The 14,623-nt window shown below is 42.0% G+C and overlaps 1 protein-coding gene across 1 annotated transcript in view; it reads left to right on the forward strand.

Annotated features, from left to right (window-relative positions):
- Positions 1 to 11,847, forward strand: part of TUBGCP3 (tubulin gamma complex component 3) — a 54,624-nt gene extending 42,777 nt beyond the window's left edge. The window contains exons 14-22 of the mRNA XM_064440207.1: positions 493 to 682; positions 2,627 to 2,762; positions 3,565 to 3,633; positions 4,883 to 5,018; positions 7,644 to 7,732; positions 7,867 to 7,998; positions 8,379 to 8,519; positions 9,098 to 9,214; positions 10,706 to 11,847. Coding sequence (XP_064296277.1) covers positions 493 to 682; positions 2,627 to 2,762; positions 3,565 to 3,633; positions 4,883 to 5,018; positions 7,644 to 7,732; positions 7,867 to 7,998; positions 8,379 to 8,519; positions 9,098 to 9,214; positions 10,706 to 10,864 — 1,169 coding nt within the window. The 3' untranslated portion in view covers positions 10,865 to 11,847. The remainder of the gene's footprint in view (positions 1 to 492; positions 683 to 2,626; positions 2,763 to 3,564; positions 3,634 to 4,882; positions 5,019 to 7,643; positions 7,733 to 7,866; positions 7,999 to 8,378; positions 8,520 to 9,097; positions 9,215 to 10,705) is intronic.
- The last annotated feature ends 2,776 nt before the right edge of the window (positions 11,848 to 14,623 follow it).

Below are 14,623 nucleotides of genomic sequence, written 5' to 3' on the forward strand. Positions count from 1 at the left end.
AACATCAGGTTGCTGGCTGCCCCCCAAATAATGCAAGCATATTTTCTGCTCTCTCATTCTGACTTATATGTGGGAGCTCTTTTCTGTTGAATGTTCTGACTGATTCTTTGGTTTCTTTCCCCCAACCCCCTTAGAAGTGACTTCTGTTATAGATCCACAGACATACACAGCTATTCCCTAACTCTGAGCTTTTAGTTCTCCTCCAAAATATTTGATTCTGTAAGTTTCAGTATTTTAACAAGCTAGAAAAAAATCACTTTCTGTGTAAAAGTGATGAAATAATATACGCTTTTATTGGAAAGTACAAGCTGGGCACAGATTAAAACTAATAATGTATAGGCTGCTTTAGTCTTGCTTTCATGTTGGCTATACCAAATGTATAATTTAGTGGATCAGAATAAATAGCAATTTCTCTGCTTGTATGTTTCAATTCCAAAGCTTGTTTGCCTCAGTTTTGGATAATACTAATTTTATTTTAACTTTTTTTTTTAGCTGCTGATTTGTTCACAGATTTGGAAAATGCATTTCAAGAGAAAATTGATGCAGCTTATTTTGAGACCAGCAAATACCTGCTAGATGTTCTCAACAAGAAGTACAATTTACTGGAACACTTGCAGGCCATGAGGCGCTACTTACTACTTGGTCAAGGAGACTTTATCAGGCATTTAATGGACTTGCTCAAGTAAGAGAGTAGGGTGGTAATTATGTTGAATTTCTGATGCTTGCAAATGTGCATGATCAGCACAGAAACAGTTTTGCTTTTGGAAGAGGACCCTTTAAGTAACTTATTACTCAAAGGTTTAATTCAACAACTTTTAAATTCTATTTTGGGTTTAATTTCTTTGACCCTGAAGCTTAAACTTTGTTCTTCCTTTTTGATAGGAAGTATATAGAGTACCATTTCACAACATCTTGAAAAGTTGCACTAATATAGATACCTTTGCACTTGACCCTGTGACAGCCTCGAGGATGTTAGCACTTCTCTTGCTCCTGTCAGCAAGTTTAAGCAGAAAAGTTCTGTTGCTCTTGGTGCCCGTAGTTAGCATTGCTGTAAGTGTTAGGCTTTTATGTTTTGGAGGTGTTTGGTCCAAAACATTGTGTCAAAACCCCTCAGTGCATTTTTAAAGATTTAATTGATGCCTCACCAGCCTCTGTTTTAAGCACTCGGGTATATCCACAAGCATTAGTTTCAGTTCTTAAAAGTGTATTTGCAAGCTCACTGCTTTTACCTGCTGGTGCTACTGATGAAACTTAGTCTACCAAAAATGTCCTTTACGAAGCTTTCCTTTGGTCTAGAATCATAGGTTGGAAGGGACCTCAGGGATCATCTAGTCCAACCTTTCTAGGAAGAGCACAGTCTAGATGAGATGGCCCAGCACCCTGTCCAGATAACTCTTGAAGTGTCCAACGTGGCCGAGTCAACCACTTCCCTGGGGAGATTATTCCAATGGTGACTGTCCTCACTGTGAAAAATTTCCCTCTGGTGTCCGGTCAGAATCTCCCCAAGAGCAACTTGTGTCCATTCCCCCTTGTCCTCTCCATGGGACTCCTTGTAAAAAGGGAGTCTCCATCCTCTTTGTAGCTGCCCCTTAAGTACTGGTGCATGGGGATGAGATCCCCTCTGAGCCTCCTTTTCTCAAGGCTGAACAAGCCCAGCTCTCCCAGTCTATCCCATATGGCAGCTTCCCTGTCCTCTGATCATCTTGGTGGCCCTTCTCTGGACCCCTTCCAGCCTGGCCACATCCTTTTTGTATAGTGGGGACCAGAACTGTACACAGTACTCCAGGTGTGGCCTGACAAGTGCTGAGTAGAGAGGGATAATGACTTCTTTCTCTCTGCTGGTGATGCCCTTTTTGATGCAACCCAGCATCCTGTTGGCCGCCTTGGCCGCAGCAGCACCCTGTTCGCTCATGTTGAGCTTCCTGTCCACCAGGACCCCTGGGTAGGCTTCCAGAGGAAGGCTTTGTAATATTGTTTGTAAATCAATATCAACATTGTCTGGTGATGATTTGTATGTGACCATGCTTTTCTAAGTGAAAATTATTGTGAAGCAGAATAAGGTTGGTTTGTGGAGTCAGTATTACATTTGAGGCAGAAGTAGTGAGAGACTTTCCATTATTGATCGTGGGGGAGAAGAGTAGTTCAAGGTGCTTGTTACTTGTGTGTTGCAACTCTCTGGAAAGGTTAAGCTACATAGAGGGGGTGGGTTTGTGTGCTTCTGCCAGCACTTATAAGCCCATGAGATGGCTGTGAGTCTTTCAAAACTGAAATTAAATTATTGGTTTGATTTGTTAATGATCTGATCTGCCTCATTTTATAGATGAATGCAACTCAAATTACAGAATAGTTATGCTAGCAATCCTGGTAATTTCAAATTACTGGCATTAAATGAGGACAAAGTTACTCCTCATGCTGATGTTCAGTTGTATAGCTGCATATGAATAGACATATTCTGTTCAAATATTTTGCTCATTGATTTTCTTTGTTGTTAAGACTGAAAGAGTAATACAAGAGGTTTTGAAAGTCTGTCAGAAAAGTGTTTCACTGTGTGCTGCAGTTACTACCAAATTGCTGCTGCAGATATACCTTAATAATATGCCATGACTGTTTGTTTCATAACCACCAGGCCAGAGCTTGCACGACCAGCTACAACCTTATATCAGCATAATCTAACTGGAATCCTTGAAACAGCAGTGAGGGCAACTAATGCCCAGTTTGATAATCCTGAGATTCTCAAACGATTGGATGTTCGACTTCTGGAGGTCTGTTGCATCATGGTGACTCTGACCTGAAACATACCTTTGTTTTCTCTCTGTGTGTGTGTGTGTGTGTGTATACATGCCAACATCTATATGAAACAAAATTTTCATATGTGTATATAGTAAATACATTCCCCCTTTCCATTGAAGTCTGCTTTGAATTACATAACCTCATTTAATAAGTCTTCTCTTCTTTTGCCATTTCCTGCCTATTGTCTATTTGTATTTCAAGCTGTGTATTGACAATACAAAGTTGAGTATTTGGGGCCTAACAATAATTGATGCTGGTGGCCCTGATTTGAGGTTCTGCAAACAACTCCTACTGCTGTTGCTCTTAGAAGAATCTGGGGGTGGTCTCTTTGTCGCCAGTAGTTACAAAGAGTGAAGCAATGAAAGTGCATTTGGTGAAGGAGACCTCTAGTAAGAAACTTTGAGTTAATGAGAAAGCTCCAGTCCGAGATGTGTAAGTTCACTAATGTACTGTAGCTTCTGAAGTAAGTGTATACCTTAGGCTGAGTCCTGCCTCAGAAGTTTTTCCTTCCCTTCATTTCCTCTACTAGCTCCAATGGAAGAACATTGACATGACAAACATCAACAATTGGGTGAGATGAATCCCACCCTTATGTCAAACTTTGGTTCGTTTTTGGTTAATCTACTACTTTTGACAAGGAGCTCCCGTTCCCTGTCTAGATGTGGATGCTTGTTTTTTCTTAGGCTGTGGAGAATGGAAGAGTAAGCAAGAGTTATTCTTCAGCACTAGTATGCTCCGTTTATACACTGAAAGGAATGTATCTTTTTAATGCAGGTGTCTCCTGGCGACACTGGATGGGATGTCTTCAGCTTGGACTATCATGTTGATGGGCCAATAGCAACGGTAATGCCATATACTGCTGGCTGTGAACATGTTTCAGATACTGAACTGAATTGCAAAATATTTTTTTGATTGAAATAGTCCTTTTTATTCTGGAGTGTAAGATCAGAGGGACTTTTTTGGTTTTTTTTTTTGGCATGTAGGATGCACCCACTGTATAAATAGTTGAGCCAAAAACTCAATTCTTGTAAATTAACTGTGAGTGCTAAAAAGCTACATTTAAAACAATCATTACTAAAATCAGTAATTCATTTGTTCCAGCAGAGATTTTAGCAAGTACTTAATAAATGGAGTACTCTTCTTCTTCCGTTATTGCTAGGCTGTAGCTGCTAATTTGGGTTAATTTGCAAAGAACTGAAGAAAATATTTGAAGAGAACCTATTTGTACTGTCTAAATGAAATTTGGTAGGTAGTGTTCATTAGAACTACTGAGAAAATAGCTGCACTATTGATCAGACTGCATTTAGCCTCCATAAAGAACTTATAAAGAACTTTTTTTTTTAAACAGGACATAAAAATGTGAGTCTGACCAGCAGAAGGAATTTTCCTGTACATAGGTAGTTTGAAAAGAATGAAATGTTTAGGTTTTGTCTTGTTCACCCCTTCTTACACTTCCTCCTGTATGGAGACTGGAGGGGCTCAAAACCTCCCAAGAACAGGATTGCCTCCTAGCATGTGGGTTCAAGCTTTTTCAATTGGCGTGTTGGTAGGGCAACAAATACAGCTGTACTTTCTCCGCCTACAATGAATTGAAACTGGCAACAGTACTTAGGATTTTAAAAAGAAGAAAAAAACCAAGAAAACAAAACAACCTTTTTATTTAACTTTTTTTTAGTATGGAAAAGATGCCTATGTGGAGGACTCGTGTTGAGAAGCATATAAGCTGCAATGCCTTTCTGCTCCATTGTCCTCAGTCTTCTCAAGGATATGATGTGGAAAATTTGACAATGCAGGAATCCTTCTAGTGTTAAAATGAAAAAAAAAAAAAAAAAAAAAATTACAGTGCTGTTGACGTGCACTCTGGACCAGAGCAGGTGCTATAGATCTGCTCTCAGCAGTGCCCAGTACCTACTTGAATGTTAGGTAACTTAGTTCAGCCCTTGAGGGAGGATCTTCCTAAAAGCCCTGGGATTTCCAGGGATTTTGTTTAGACAGTAGTTACCAATAAAATGCATGGGTCAGAATAGATGGACTGTGAAGAAGTTCGAACAAGTCTCTTAAATTTGCACTGATATTTTGTTTGTTTTTGTAGGTATTTACACGGGAATGCATGAGCCACTACCTAAGAGTATTTAATTTCCTTTGGAGAGCGAAGCGAATGGAGTATATTCTTACTGATATATGGAAAGGGCACATGTGCAATGCAAAGCTGCTGAAAAGTATGCCAGGTGAGAGAGGCCCAAATGGATGACACGCTTGTAAACTGGATTTAGATGGCTGCGTCTTATTTTAGCCTGTATCTTAAGAGCGGGGGGAGTCTCTTGGGACAGATGAGTTCTATAGTTTGTTACTCCTCTCGACTGACTGTTTAATGGTAGATGGTGCTGAAGATAAATTAATGTTACTGTAAATAGAAGTTTCCTGTTTGCATTCCTGATCTCTGGTTGTGAGTTTTTGTAACAGTGAGTAAACGAAATATCCCATGTCTCTGGAAAGAGACCATTACTTCTGCATCCCCCTTTACTCATCTTTGTTAATGCCTTCCTATCTGTACCCTGTGTCTCCCTCTTTCTTGTGCTGGAAGTAATAAGTCTCACACATGCATGCTTCTGAATTTACTAGTTTTACCTTCAGTCATTCCCCGTGCCTTTGTTTAGCTAAGAACAGAAGAGGCAAAGATAAGAGAAACAGATGTTTGAGAAGAAACAGGAAAGCTCTTAAGTGTAGTCACCCTGGTGTGTGTTTAATGGACTGGGATTTTTTGATCCTACTTCTCAGCTGAGGATGTAGTCATATTTGTGAGCATCTGTACTGGCTCAGTCTTGACTTTTACCTAGCTACATTTCTTTCAGTAAAAAATAGCTATTGAAGGTTACGCTTTCTCATGGCATAGTAATACTTACAAAGATATATTTATGTTTTTATAATTAGGAACTGTTTGGTGGGTGGGAGCGGACACCTTGGCCTCAGAAGGTTGCTGGGAAACAAGGTGTTGTAAAGTCTACTGCAGTGCACAAGACTGATCTCTGGAACTGTGTGGGGTGACTAGGTTTCCTTTCTGTTTCTGTGAGACAGGATTTAGTTTACTGTCATTTCTGTGTCCCAAATAAGTGCTTGTTTGACTTAAAATCAGTGGTCTACTGCATTCTTGCTTTCTGTTCACTTTGAGACTAGGATGCAGTTAACAGATTTCACTCTCAGCACCTGAGGGTTTTCAGGCTGGAGCTGTCTCCCATTGCTAGGGTTTTGTTTGTTCTTTTTCTTCTCAGAAGGAAGTTTGTTTTTTCTTCCACCCCCTTCCCCTTCCTTGGGAGGCCTTTCTTATGCTTTGCCATGGAGCAATCTTCTGTAAGTAAAAGCTCAGTTGCTTGTTGCCTTCCAGGTTTGGCTATGTTTTAAGTAATGCAGACATTTAAAATGCTGGCCAAGCTCTTACAGCTATTGCTGGCAGAAGGAGCCGAGTGTTGTATTTCTCAGTTTGTGCCTCTGACAAAGGAGAGTATGTTTACAAAGACCTGTACTGCCTTCTGCCTGGAGGGACAGGAGTCTGTCTTGCTCACTGGCTGTCTAAGCTGGAAGCTGCCACTGGAATTTTTTCCTGAAACGCATGGAGAGTCCACCCCAGCACTGATTTATGACAAAGTAGTAGAACTTGCTTTTGTTATCTCTCTCTCTCCTTCCAAAACAGTACTTTGCCCTTCCAGTCACAGAGCACCAAACAGAAGACAGTAACTGATGGGAGGAAGCAGCTGCAGGGTCTTTTGTTTATCAACCACAAAGAGGTAGCATTGACTTTCAAGGACAGCTTTATTCGCAATTCCCGAAAAGTCTTAACAGCCAGGGATTTTAATGCTTTAAAGGAGTACTTCTAGACAGTAGTGTCAAGCTCACTCTTTTCCTGTCAGTAATTTGAAGAAGAAACTGAGATGTATCCAACTCACCAATGTTAAGAAATATCTGTTGTTTAGCCAACCCTGGAGGTTTTTCTCATTGATCCTATTTAAAGTAGATGCAACACAATGTGTTAGGGATAGTCTTCCCTCAAAGGCGTAAGGAATGAAGGACAGAGTAGCTCATAATATCTTTCAGATCATTGGATGGTTCTGCAACAGCCCAAGATACGAAAATGTAGAATTCCTTTTGTAGTAGTCTCATAGTTTGTCTGCAGTGGCAAATTACTTTGGCAGATTTGTAGAAGTATCTTCCTCTGTCTGGATATCTACCTGATTCCACAAGGCTGAGTATCTTCATTCCAGAGAATTTTGCAGTTGATGGTAATCTTGATAATACCCTTCCGCAACAGAGAGACCTTCTCTTACAGGTGAGCAGCCGAGGCCACTTACCTGTGGGTCTCTGTGGTGGACCAGGGTATTGAGCCTGGGCCACATGAGCCACAAATTCCCTGCCCCTGTCACAACCACCCTCTCTTTTGGTCTCAGTGCAGCTAAGTAATGCAAAATATGCTGACTGTGGTTTAAAGGCTAATGGTAAGAGATGAGGGGCCCCAGAAGCAACTGGAAATCTGTGGTCTCAGATTTTCAATCAAAAGAATGCGTGGGATGTTTACTGTATTTTAGTTTCTTGGGACTGAGAGGGTGTTTTTCATGTGTGATGCTCAGCAAGTTTCCAGCACTGTCTGAGCACAGTCGGTGTCATCTTTGGCTCACTTCTTCTAGGAGTTAATTGTGCAATGTTCTTTGCTTATCTCTTGCCAGCCAGTATTGCTGCTACCATCCAAGACTAGTGCTGTTTTATGAAGTATTCAGTTTGGTAGAAAAAGTTTACCAAGTTGCTTTGATGGCTGTGCCTGTCCTTGCGGTCTTTAACGTGCCATCTCTTTGGATTTTTTACAGAGCTTTCTGGGGTGCTGCATCAGTGTCACGTTCTGGCATCAGAAATGGTCCATTTCATTCATCAAATGCAGTATTACATTACATTTGAGGTATACTCTATCCATCCAATTAGTTGCTTAAAAATGAAGTACTTTTAATATCCTGTATGTGTTGTGTGTCTTAAATTTCAAAGAGGTTGTCATCTAGCAAATCAAAACAGCCCAATCCTGAATCATTGCTCCAGGTGCTTGAATGTTCGTGGGATGAACTCTGGAACAAGGTCCAACAAGCACAGGACTTGGATCACATCATTGCAGCTCATGAAGTTTTTCTAGACACAATCATAGCTCGATGCTTGCTGGATAGCGATTCCAGGGTAAGTCTTCTCCTTTGCATTAAACTGTAGCTTTGTGATCTTGGCTTATGCGTTAGGAACCATCTTCTCTTATGTTGTAGGCGCAAGGGGAAAAGTCATTTTTCTTCCTCTGATACAAGACCTTATTATGGTAGGCTGTGTACATACTCCCTGCACACAGTGACAAATGCTGATTATAAAACTGGTTACAATGTGGGCCCGTTGCTTTTGGTCTTAAGCAGCAACGTGTTCATGCAATAACCGATTTAGGGCTTTGCAAAACTGTTTCTCCAGAAGCGTGTAAAAAGATTTAATTTACTCATGTTCTGAAGAGTGGTGGTAACTTAAAACTCTTTTGCCATACAACTCTTCCATTGTTTTGTTGCTTAACTGGTTCACAGGTACTTCTCAACCAGCTTCGAGCTGTTTTTGATCAGATCATTGAGCTCCAGAATGCCCAAGATGCAATGTACAGAGCTGCTTTGGAGGAGCTGCAGCTGAGACTGCAATTTGAAGAGAGGAAAAAACAGCGTGAGCTTGAGGTACAGTAAGAATATTGCTAGAACATGAAAATTAATTGAGGCAGATATACTTGTCTTTTATTATATGGAGGATTTTAGATACCATGTAGAGGTACAGCAAAAATGAAAAATTCAGTTGGGACAAATGTAAAAGTCATCAGCACTAGCTAGTGAATTCAGACAAAACTGCTGAATGGTGGTTTTCGTTTCTGTTTTGCCCAAAACATCTAGGTGAATAGATCCTGTGGAGGGCTTTGGAGGATGAGAAATTTAGGTCTATTTTAGGTGAAGGAAATGGAAGTGGCTTCAATGTTCTGAACCCTTTTGCAAAAAATGCCATAGCTCCATGCCTGCCTCCCTGCTGTGGGACATGCAGTGCTGATGTGAGCCTCGCCTGCTTTGCTAACCTCAGATTTCTTTTATGTGCTGTACAACCACCAAGGGGACTGATAGTTTCAATACTAGAGGCTCCATGTTTGGCTTTCTGTGGCAATGATTGGTTGGTATGAACATGGTGGTTTAGCTGGGCAGAAGGTGACCCAGTTAGCAACTTCCATCATGTGATGCTTGACCTCTTAACTCATTTGGTTTCTGTGTAGGGCAAGTGGGGTGTAACTGCATCAGAAGATGAAGAAGAGAACAAGAGAATGAAAGAATTTCAAGACTCAATACCCAAGATGTGCTCACAGCTACGAATACTCACTCACTTTTACCAGGTGCCCCTTAGATTTTATTTTTTGTGTGTGTGTAATATGGATGCTAAGCTTCGATATCACAGAATGGTAGGGATTAGAAGGGACCTCTGGAGATCATCTTGTCCAACCCCCCTGCTTGAGCAGGCACACCCAGAGCAGGGGACACAGGAACGCCTCCAGGCAGGTTCTGAACATTTCCAGGGAAGGAGACTCCACACCCTCCCTGGGCAGCCTGTGCCACTGCGCTGGCACCCTCACAGGAAAGAAGTTTCTTCTCATGTTTAGGTGGAACTTCCTGTGTTCCAACCTGTGCCCGTTGCCCCATATGTAGAAATTAATTTTAAATATGGAGTAAGTGTAATTTCTGTATTCGTGCAGTTGTGGATCTAGGTGTTAATTTTTTGGTTCTCTACTCTGAAGCCTCTATTCACTGTTCCCCAGTAGTCAGCAGGTTTTGTGATTATATATGTTCCCCTGACAAAAAGGAATAGGCTCTTCCTGTAAGTCTCCTCCTTTCTCCAGTAGCTGAAGTAATAGGCTAAATTCTGGTGTAATCTGAAAAAAAAAACCAAACAGAATTCCTTCTGCATTACATTTCTTCTCACCATATTTGCAAGACATTGCTATTAAAGGCTGCAGAAAGGGTCCTTAGTAAGGGCCTAACACTTGATTTTAAGTGCACTGAGATGGGCAGTGGGTAAGCTGTTTGGGGGAATGTGCACAGGCTATCTTTTTAGTGGGAATTATTCTGGCTTTGTCTTAATTTGTTATATCTGATTCTAAAGCTCCCATTCCCCAGGAAAATCAGCTGTTAAATTTCAGAGGAAGCATTCTAGAAAGCAATGAAAGGGAGGGACACAGCATTATGTGCCATAGCAGCCTTTCAGGATTAGACCCCAGGTCAACTAAAAACCAAAACCCTACTTCAACTCCTCTCTTGAATTTGACATGTGAGGTACTCTTGATGTTGTGTAGTGTACCTTTTAACTTCTCTTATTTATCACCTTTGGCATGCCTGAAGTTAGGATTTTTTTAATTATGTTGATATTGTCTTAAAGCTGCAGGGCCTGCTTTCTTCTATCTTGCTGTTGAGATTTCTTGTAGCTTGCTTTCTTACTTTGTTATCCATAAATACACATTTAGACAAACATTAAACATTTAAGCATGTGTTGAATGCTTACCAACACACCAAATGAATGAGACTGAAGGGGTTTTGCTAGGTTGTCACCCATATATTCATTTTACCTTGCCAGCATGGCAAGGCGGGGGTGTGTGTGTGTGTGTGTGTGTGTGTATCTGTCGAAGAGACTGAGCTGTCTGAAGTCCTGGGCTTTTGAAGAAACAATGAATGCAGCATAACTCATTTGCTAACAATTGGGTATAAATGCTTGCGCTTGCCCTTTCCCAGATTCCCTCTGCTCTTTGACAGGCCTGGGCACCACCGGGCATCCTGTGCAAAACACACTGCTGATGTTGTCTTAGCTGTCTCTTGGGGTTTTCTTTCTCCTTCAGGGAATCGTCCAGCAGTTCTTGGTCCTGCTGACAACCAGTTCTGACGAAAGCCTTCGGTTTCTTAGCTTTAGATTGGACTTCAATGAACATTATAAAGCAAGAGAGCCAAGGCTTCGTGTGTCGTTGGGCACTAGAGGCAGACGAAGCTCACATATGTGAAACAGCTGCTAAGGCCTGCACCTCGGTATCCGAAGGATGTTGAAGCTCTTGTTGGACAAGGCAATCAGTGTTGACGTAATACAACCAAATTATGCGTGATCGGTGTCTACCATTTCTGCAGGCAACGTGTTTTCAGTCATGTGATTGTGTGACACTGTATAGCAGAAAGCAAAAAAAGTAGGGTTTTTTTACACTGATGTTTCTAGAATTACCAGGCTAAATGGGCTGATTGAACCTCTTCCAATCAGCTTCTTAAATCATCCTTTTAAACAAACGCCAATTTTATTTGAAGCTTTCTGAGCTCTCTCCACTGTAACTTATATCTGTGTCAAGGAAATTGCATCTTTTCTTTATAGAAAGCACCATTTCCTTTTTTAACAAGAAAATAAGAAGGTTATTTTTTCTATATGTACTTGTTCTATTTGAAGAGAGCTTTTGTTAAAGCCAACAGATTAGGACCCAGACCCAATGTCCTTGTTAAGAAGCTATACAGCATTTCATCATGCTGATTTTCAGTGTTGTGATGTGTTTGACAGTGACAAACTTTGTATCAGGAGACATAAACTTAAATATAAGTTTTTTGTTGTTTTCCAAGTTAACAAACTGAAATACAAATTTAGTAGGGAAATTCTATGGTTACTGTACAGGAGAAAACTATAGAAGCAGAACAGGAGTATATCTATTGCACATAAGATCTAAAAAAAATGAAATTAAAGCCTGTGAAATAAAAGTTTTGGTTAAGATTGAATTGAATGAAATAATTGATGTTCAAAATCAGACGTGTAGAAACAGACTGACTTGCCTAATGTTGACTTCATTCTCTTCCCTTCCCTATTTTTTCATTGTAAATATTTATATATTGCTGTCCAGATGTTGGGGAGAGGGGGTTTCTTCTTTTGCAACGTTGTCATTATATCAGGTCATTTATTATGTTGCACAAGTGCAAGCTTAGAAAAATAAAAACACAGTTATCTTTCAAACAAGTGGTTTGCTTTTTGTAATTGAAAGATTATGATTTTTCCACAGGGGAAGAATGGAGAAGCTTCCAGTTAGGATTGTATTGGTTTACAGATCCCTACCCGTTACAGGATTTGGGTCCTAGTTGTATCTATAACTAGAGTTGTGTGCGGTTCATTAATTAACAACTACTTTCAGATCAGCCAGGACTGTGGCCATTTTTGCCTTTTGCCCTTACTCCACTTGAACCCTTGGGAAGCAGCGGCACCTGCCAGGCCACGCAGGCGAGGCTGCTGTGACTCATGAGGGAGGTGAACTCTCATGGGGACGATGCACCAACCTGCAGCCCCGGACTAGCAGATTTGCCCTCCAGACACCAGCATTCCTGTTATTATGTAGGCCTTGGAGTCCTTGCTTTTGTTAAATAAAACATGTAAAGCTTTTAACCCTGTGCCCTTAAGGGGCTGGCCAGCGCAGCTGCCCTGATGGGAGTACTGCCCAGCAGCATTTCAGCTGTAAGAAAATACAGACCCTGAAGCCACTGATATTCTGTGCACCAAAGGAAAGCTGCAGGATGCTGGGCTTGGCATCACAAGGTTGCAAATCACCTGACAGGCAGGAATAGTCTGGTTTTGTAGATGTGGTGGGAGAGGATTGTTCTTGTAAAGCCTGAAAGAACAACAAAGCTTATGTGATTGTTTTTTGGCCAAAACTGTTGGAAAAAAGAATTAGCTGCTCGGGCACTCCTTTGGCCGTTGCCTTGAGAGACATCCCGTGTGTCGTTAGATAATCCACAGGGCAGAGGTGTACCGTCAGTGTCAGAAGCAGAGGACAAGCTCCAGAGGAAGGTTTAGTTCTCTTCAGTGCTAAAATGAATCCAGTGATATGCAGGAAACCCACAGTAGTGACCATGCTGGGAATGATAATTTTGGGGCGATTCTGCAGATACCCATCAATCTGGGAAGAGTCCTCGCTGCTGCAGGAGTTGCTCTGATTGCCAGGCTGATGGGGAAGCTTTGAACTCAAGGCCTAGAACACCTGGGCCAGTGGGGACCTGCTGTTGTCCTTTGGGGGTGGAGACCAGCCTTTTATTCCCTAACCCAGAAGACGTCATGGGTTTTTTGTAGCATCCGATCCTACAATTAAAACTGAGCAGTTGCGGTGTAACAAGCATAGCCTGAGGAATGCAGTGACCCCTTTTCAGGTAAGATGGAGTAATGAAAGAAAATACACAGACAAAAAGATGAATCTTTGTGACCATCTGTTGGCCCTATACTGTTAGGGCCACATTCTCATTAAGAGAGTGGACCAAAAGTTGAGCAGTAAGTACTTAAAATAAGTGTTTCAAATCTTCACTGGGCTTGGAAATAACTATATTAACAGCATTGTCATAATAAATTATATGAGGGAGCCAGCACTTCAGACCAGAGCAGAAAATTGAGACTTGATGTATCGGTAAATATTTAAAAGGTGAGGCATAGAATAACCTGTCCAGGCCTGCAGGAAAATCCCCTGGAAGTGGACAGGAACTGCTCCTGATATCTTCAGTGTCTCAGGCAATGGCATCCATTCTCTCTTTCTCAGAGATTGCTTTGCCTATGCCTGTACCTAGGGAAGCGCCATCACCCCTGTCAGACCCCACTGACTGCCGGTCAGGCTGGGGGGAAGGTTCTGAATCCCTGGCACAGAGTAACTGGACCATCTCTGTTGGAAGATTCCCTGGAAGTGGATGAGAGCTAGTGATGTCGTCTTCGATTTTTCATGGCAATTTCAGCCATTTTTTTTTTCCTTTTTGCTGATTTTTGCTTTGCCTTCACCTGCAGCTGTGTTTTCCCTCTTTGGGGCACTGTCAGCATTACCTAGTGCTGCTTCTCTGCAATACAGAGCGTGGCTTTCGTGAAAGAATCTTCATCGATATGAATGAGGAGACTGATTTTATAAAGCTCTCGCAACAGAAATGCTGACAAAGCTACACACAGGATGCTGTCCTTGGAAATGCTTCGTTGTGTGGAGCAGCCATACAACCAAGAACACTGGGAAAACCAACTCACCCTTTTCTTGTCTTCAGCAGCAGTTTAACCAGGTGACCCAAAGGTGATTTTGGAAAGAGAAAGTGTGGGAAAATAGTGGGAAAAGCAGATAAAAAGGGCCAGTTGTGTGTAAGTAAGGTGCTGGTCAGTATGTGTTTCTAGCCTTGCCCTTCACCTGATCAGTGCAGCCTGTCCTGTCTCCTTACTAAATCCCTTTCCCTGGGGGTGTGTGATGGGGGTCTGAGTGCAGCGATGAATGGGATCTCAGGTGGGAGGTGTGCCTGTGGTGCCAGCAACTGCAGACACTGCAGTGAGAGGTCATATGTATCTGGAGGTGAGAGGGTCCAGGGGTCAGCTGCTGGCTGGACTGGGTCTAAGCCCAGCTACTGGGGAGATCACCGTTTGTACTGCAAGCCTTGCAGAAGGTGGTGTATTTGGGGAGTTAGTGGTGTTGAACAGATGTGTCTGCTCTACTGGGCCTCCTGCGTGGCACTTGAGCAGCCTGAATGTCAGCATGAGCAGTGGCTGTATGGGAACATGATGGAGCGCCCCATGCCAGCCTGTCCTGCACTCCAGGGCGTGAGAGGAAGGAAACCTTCCACGGATGGGACCTGTGCAGTGCTCCACAGGAAAATCCATCCAGGCTCCATCTGGTGCTGCACAAAGGCAGGGTGCCCAGCATCTGAATGGGTATAAGCTTTACTCGCTACCTGTATTCCTCTTTTTATTCTATTTGTATTCCTGGTTTTATTCTGTCATATTAAAGCAGCTG

Source organism: Phalacrocorax carbo, chromosome 1, assembly GCF_963921805.1.
Source record: "Phalacrocorax carbo chromosome 1, bPhaCar2.1, whole genome shotgun sequence".
Lineage (NCBI taxonomy): Eukaryota > Metazoa > Chordata > Aves > Suliformes > Phalacrocoracidae > Phalacrocorax > Phalacrocorax carbo.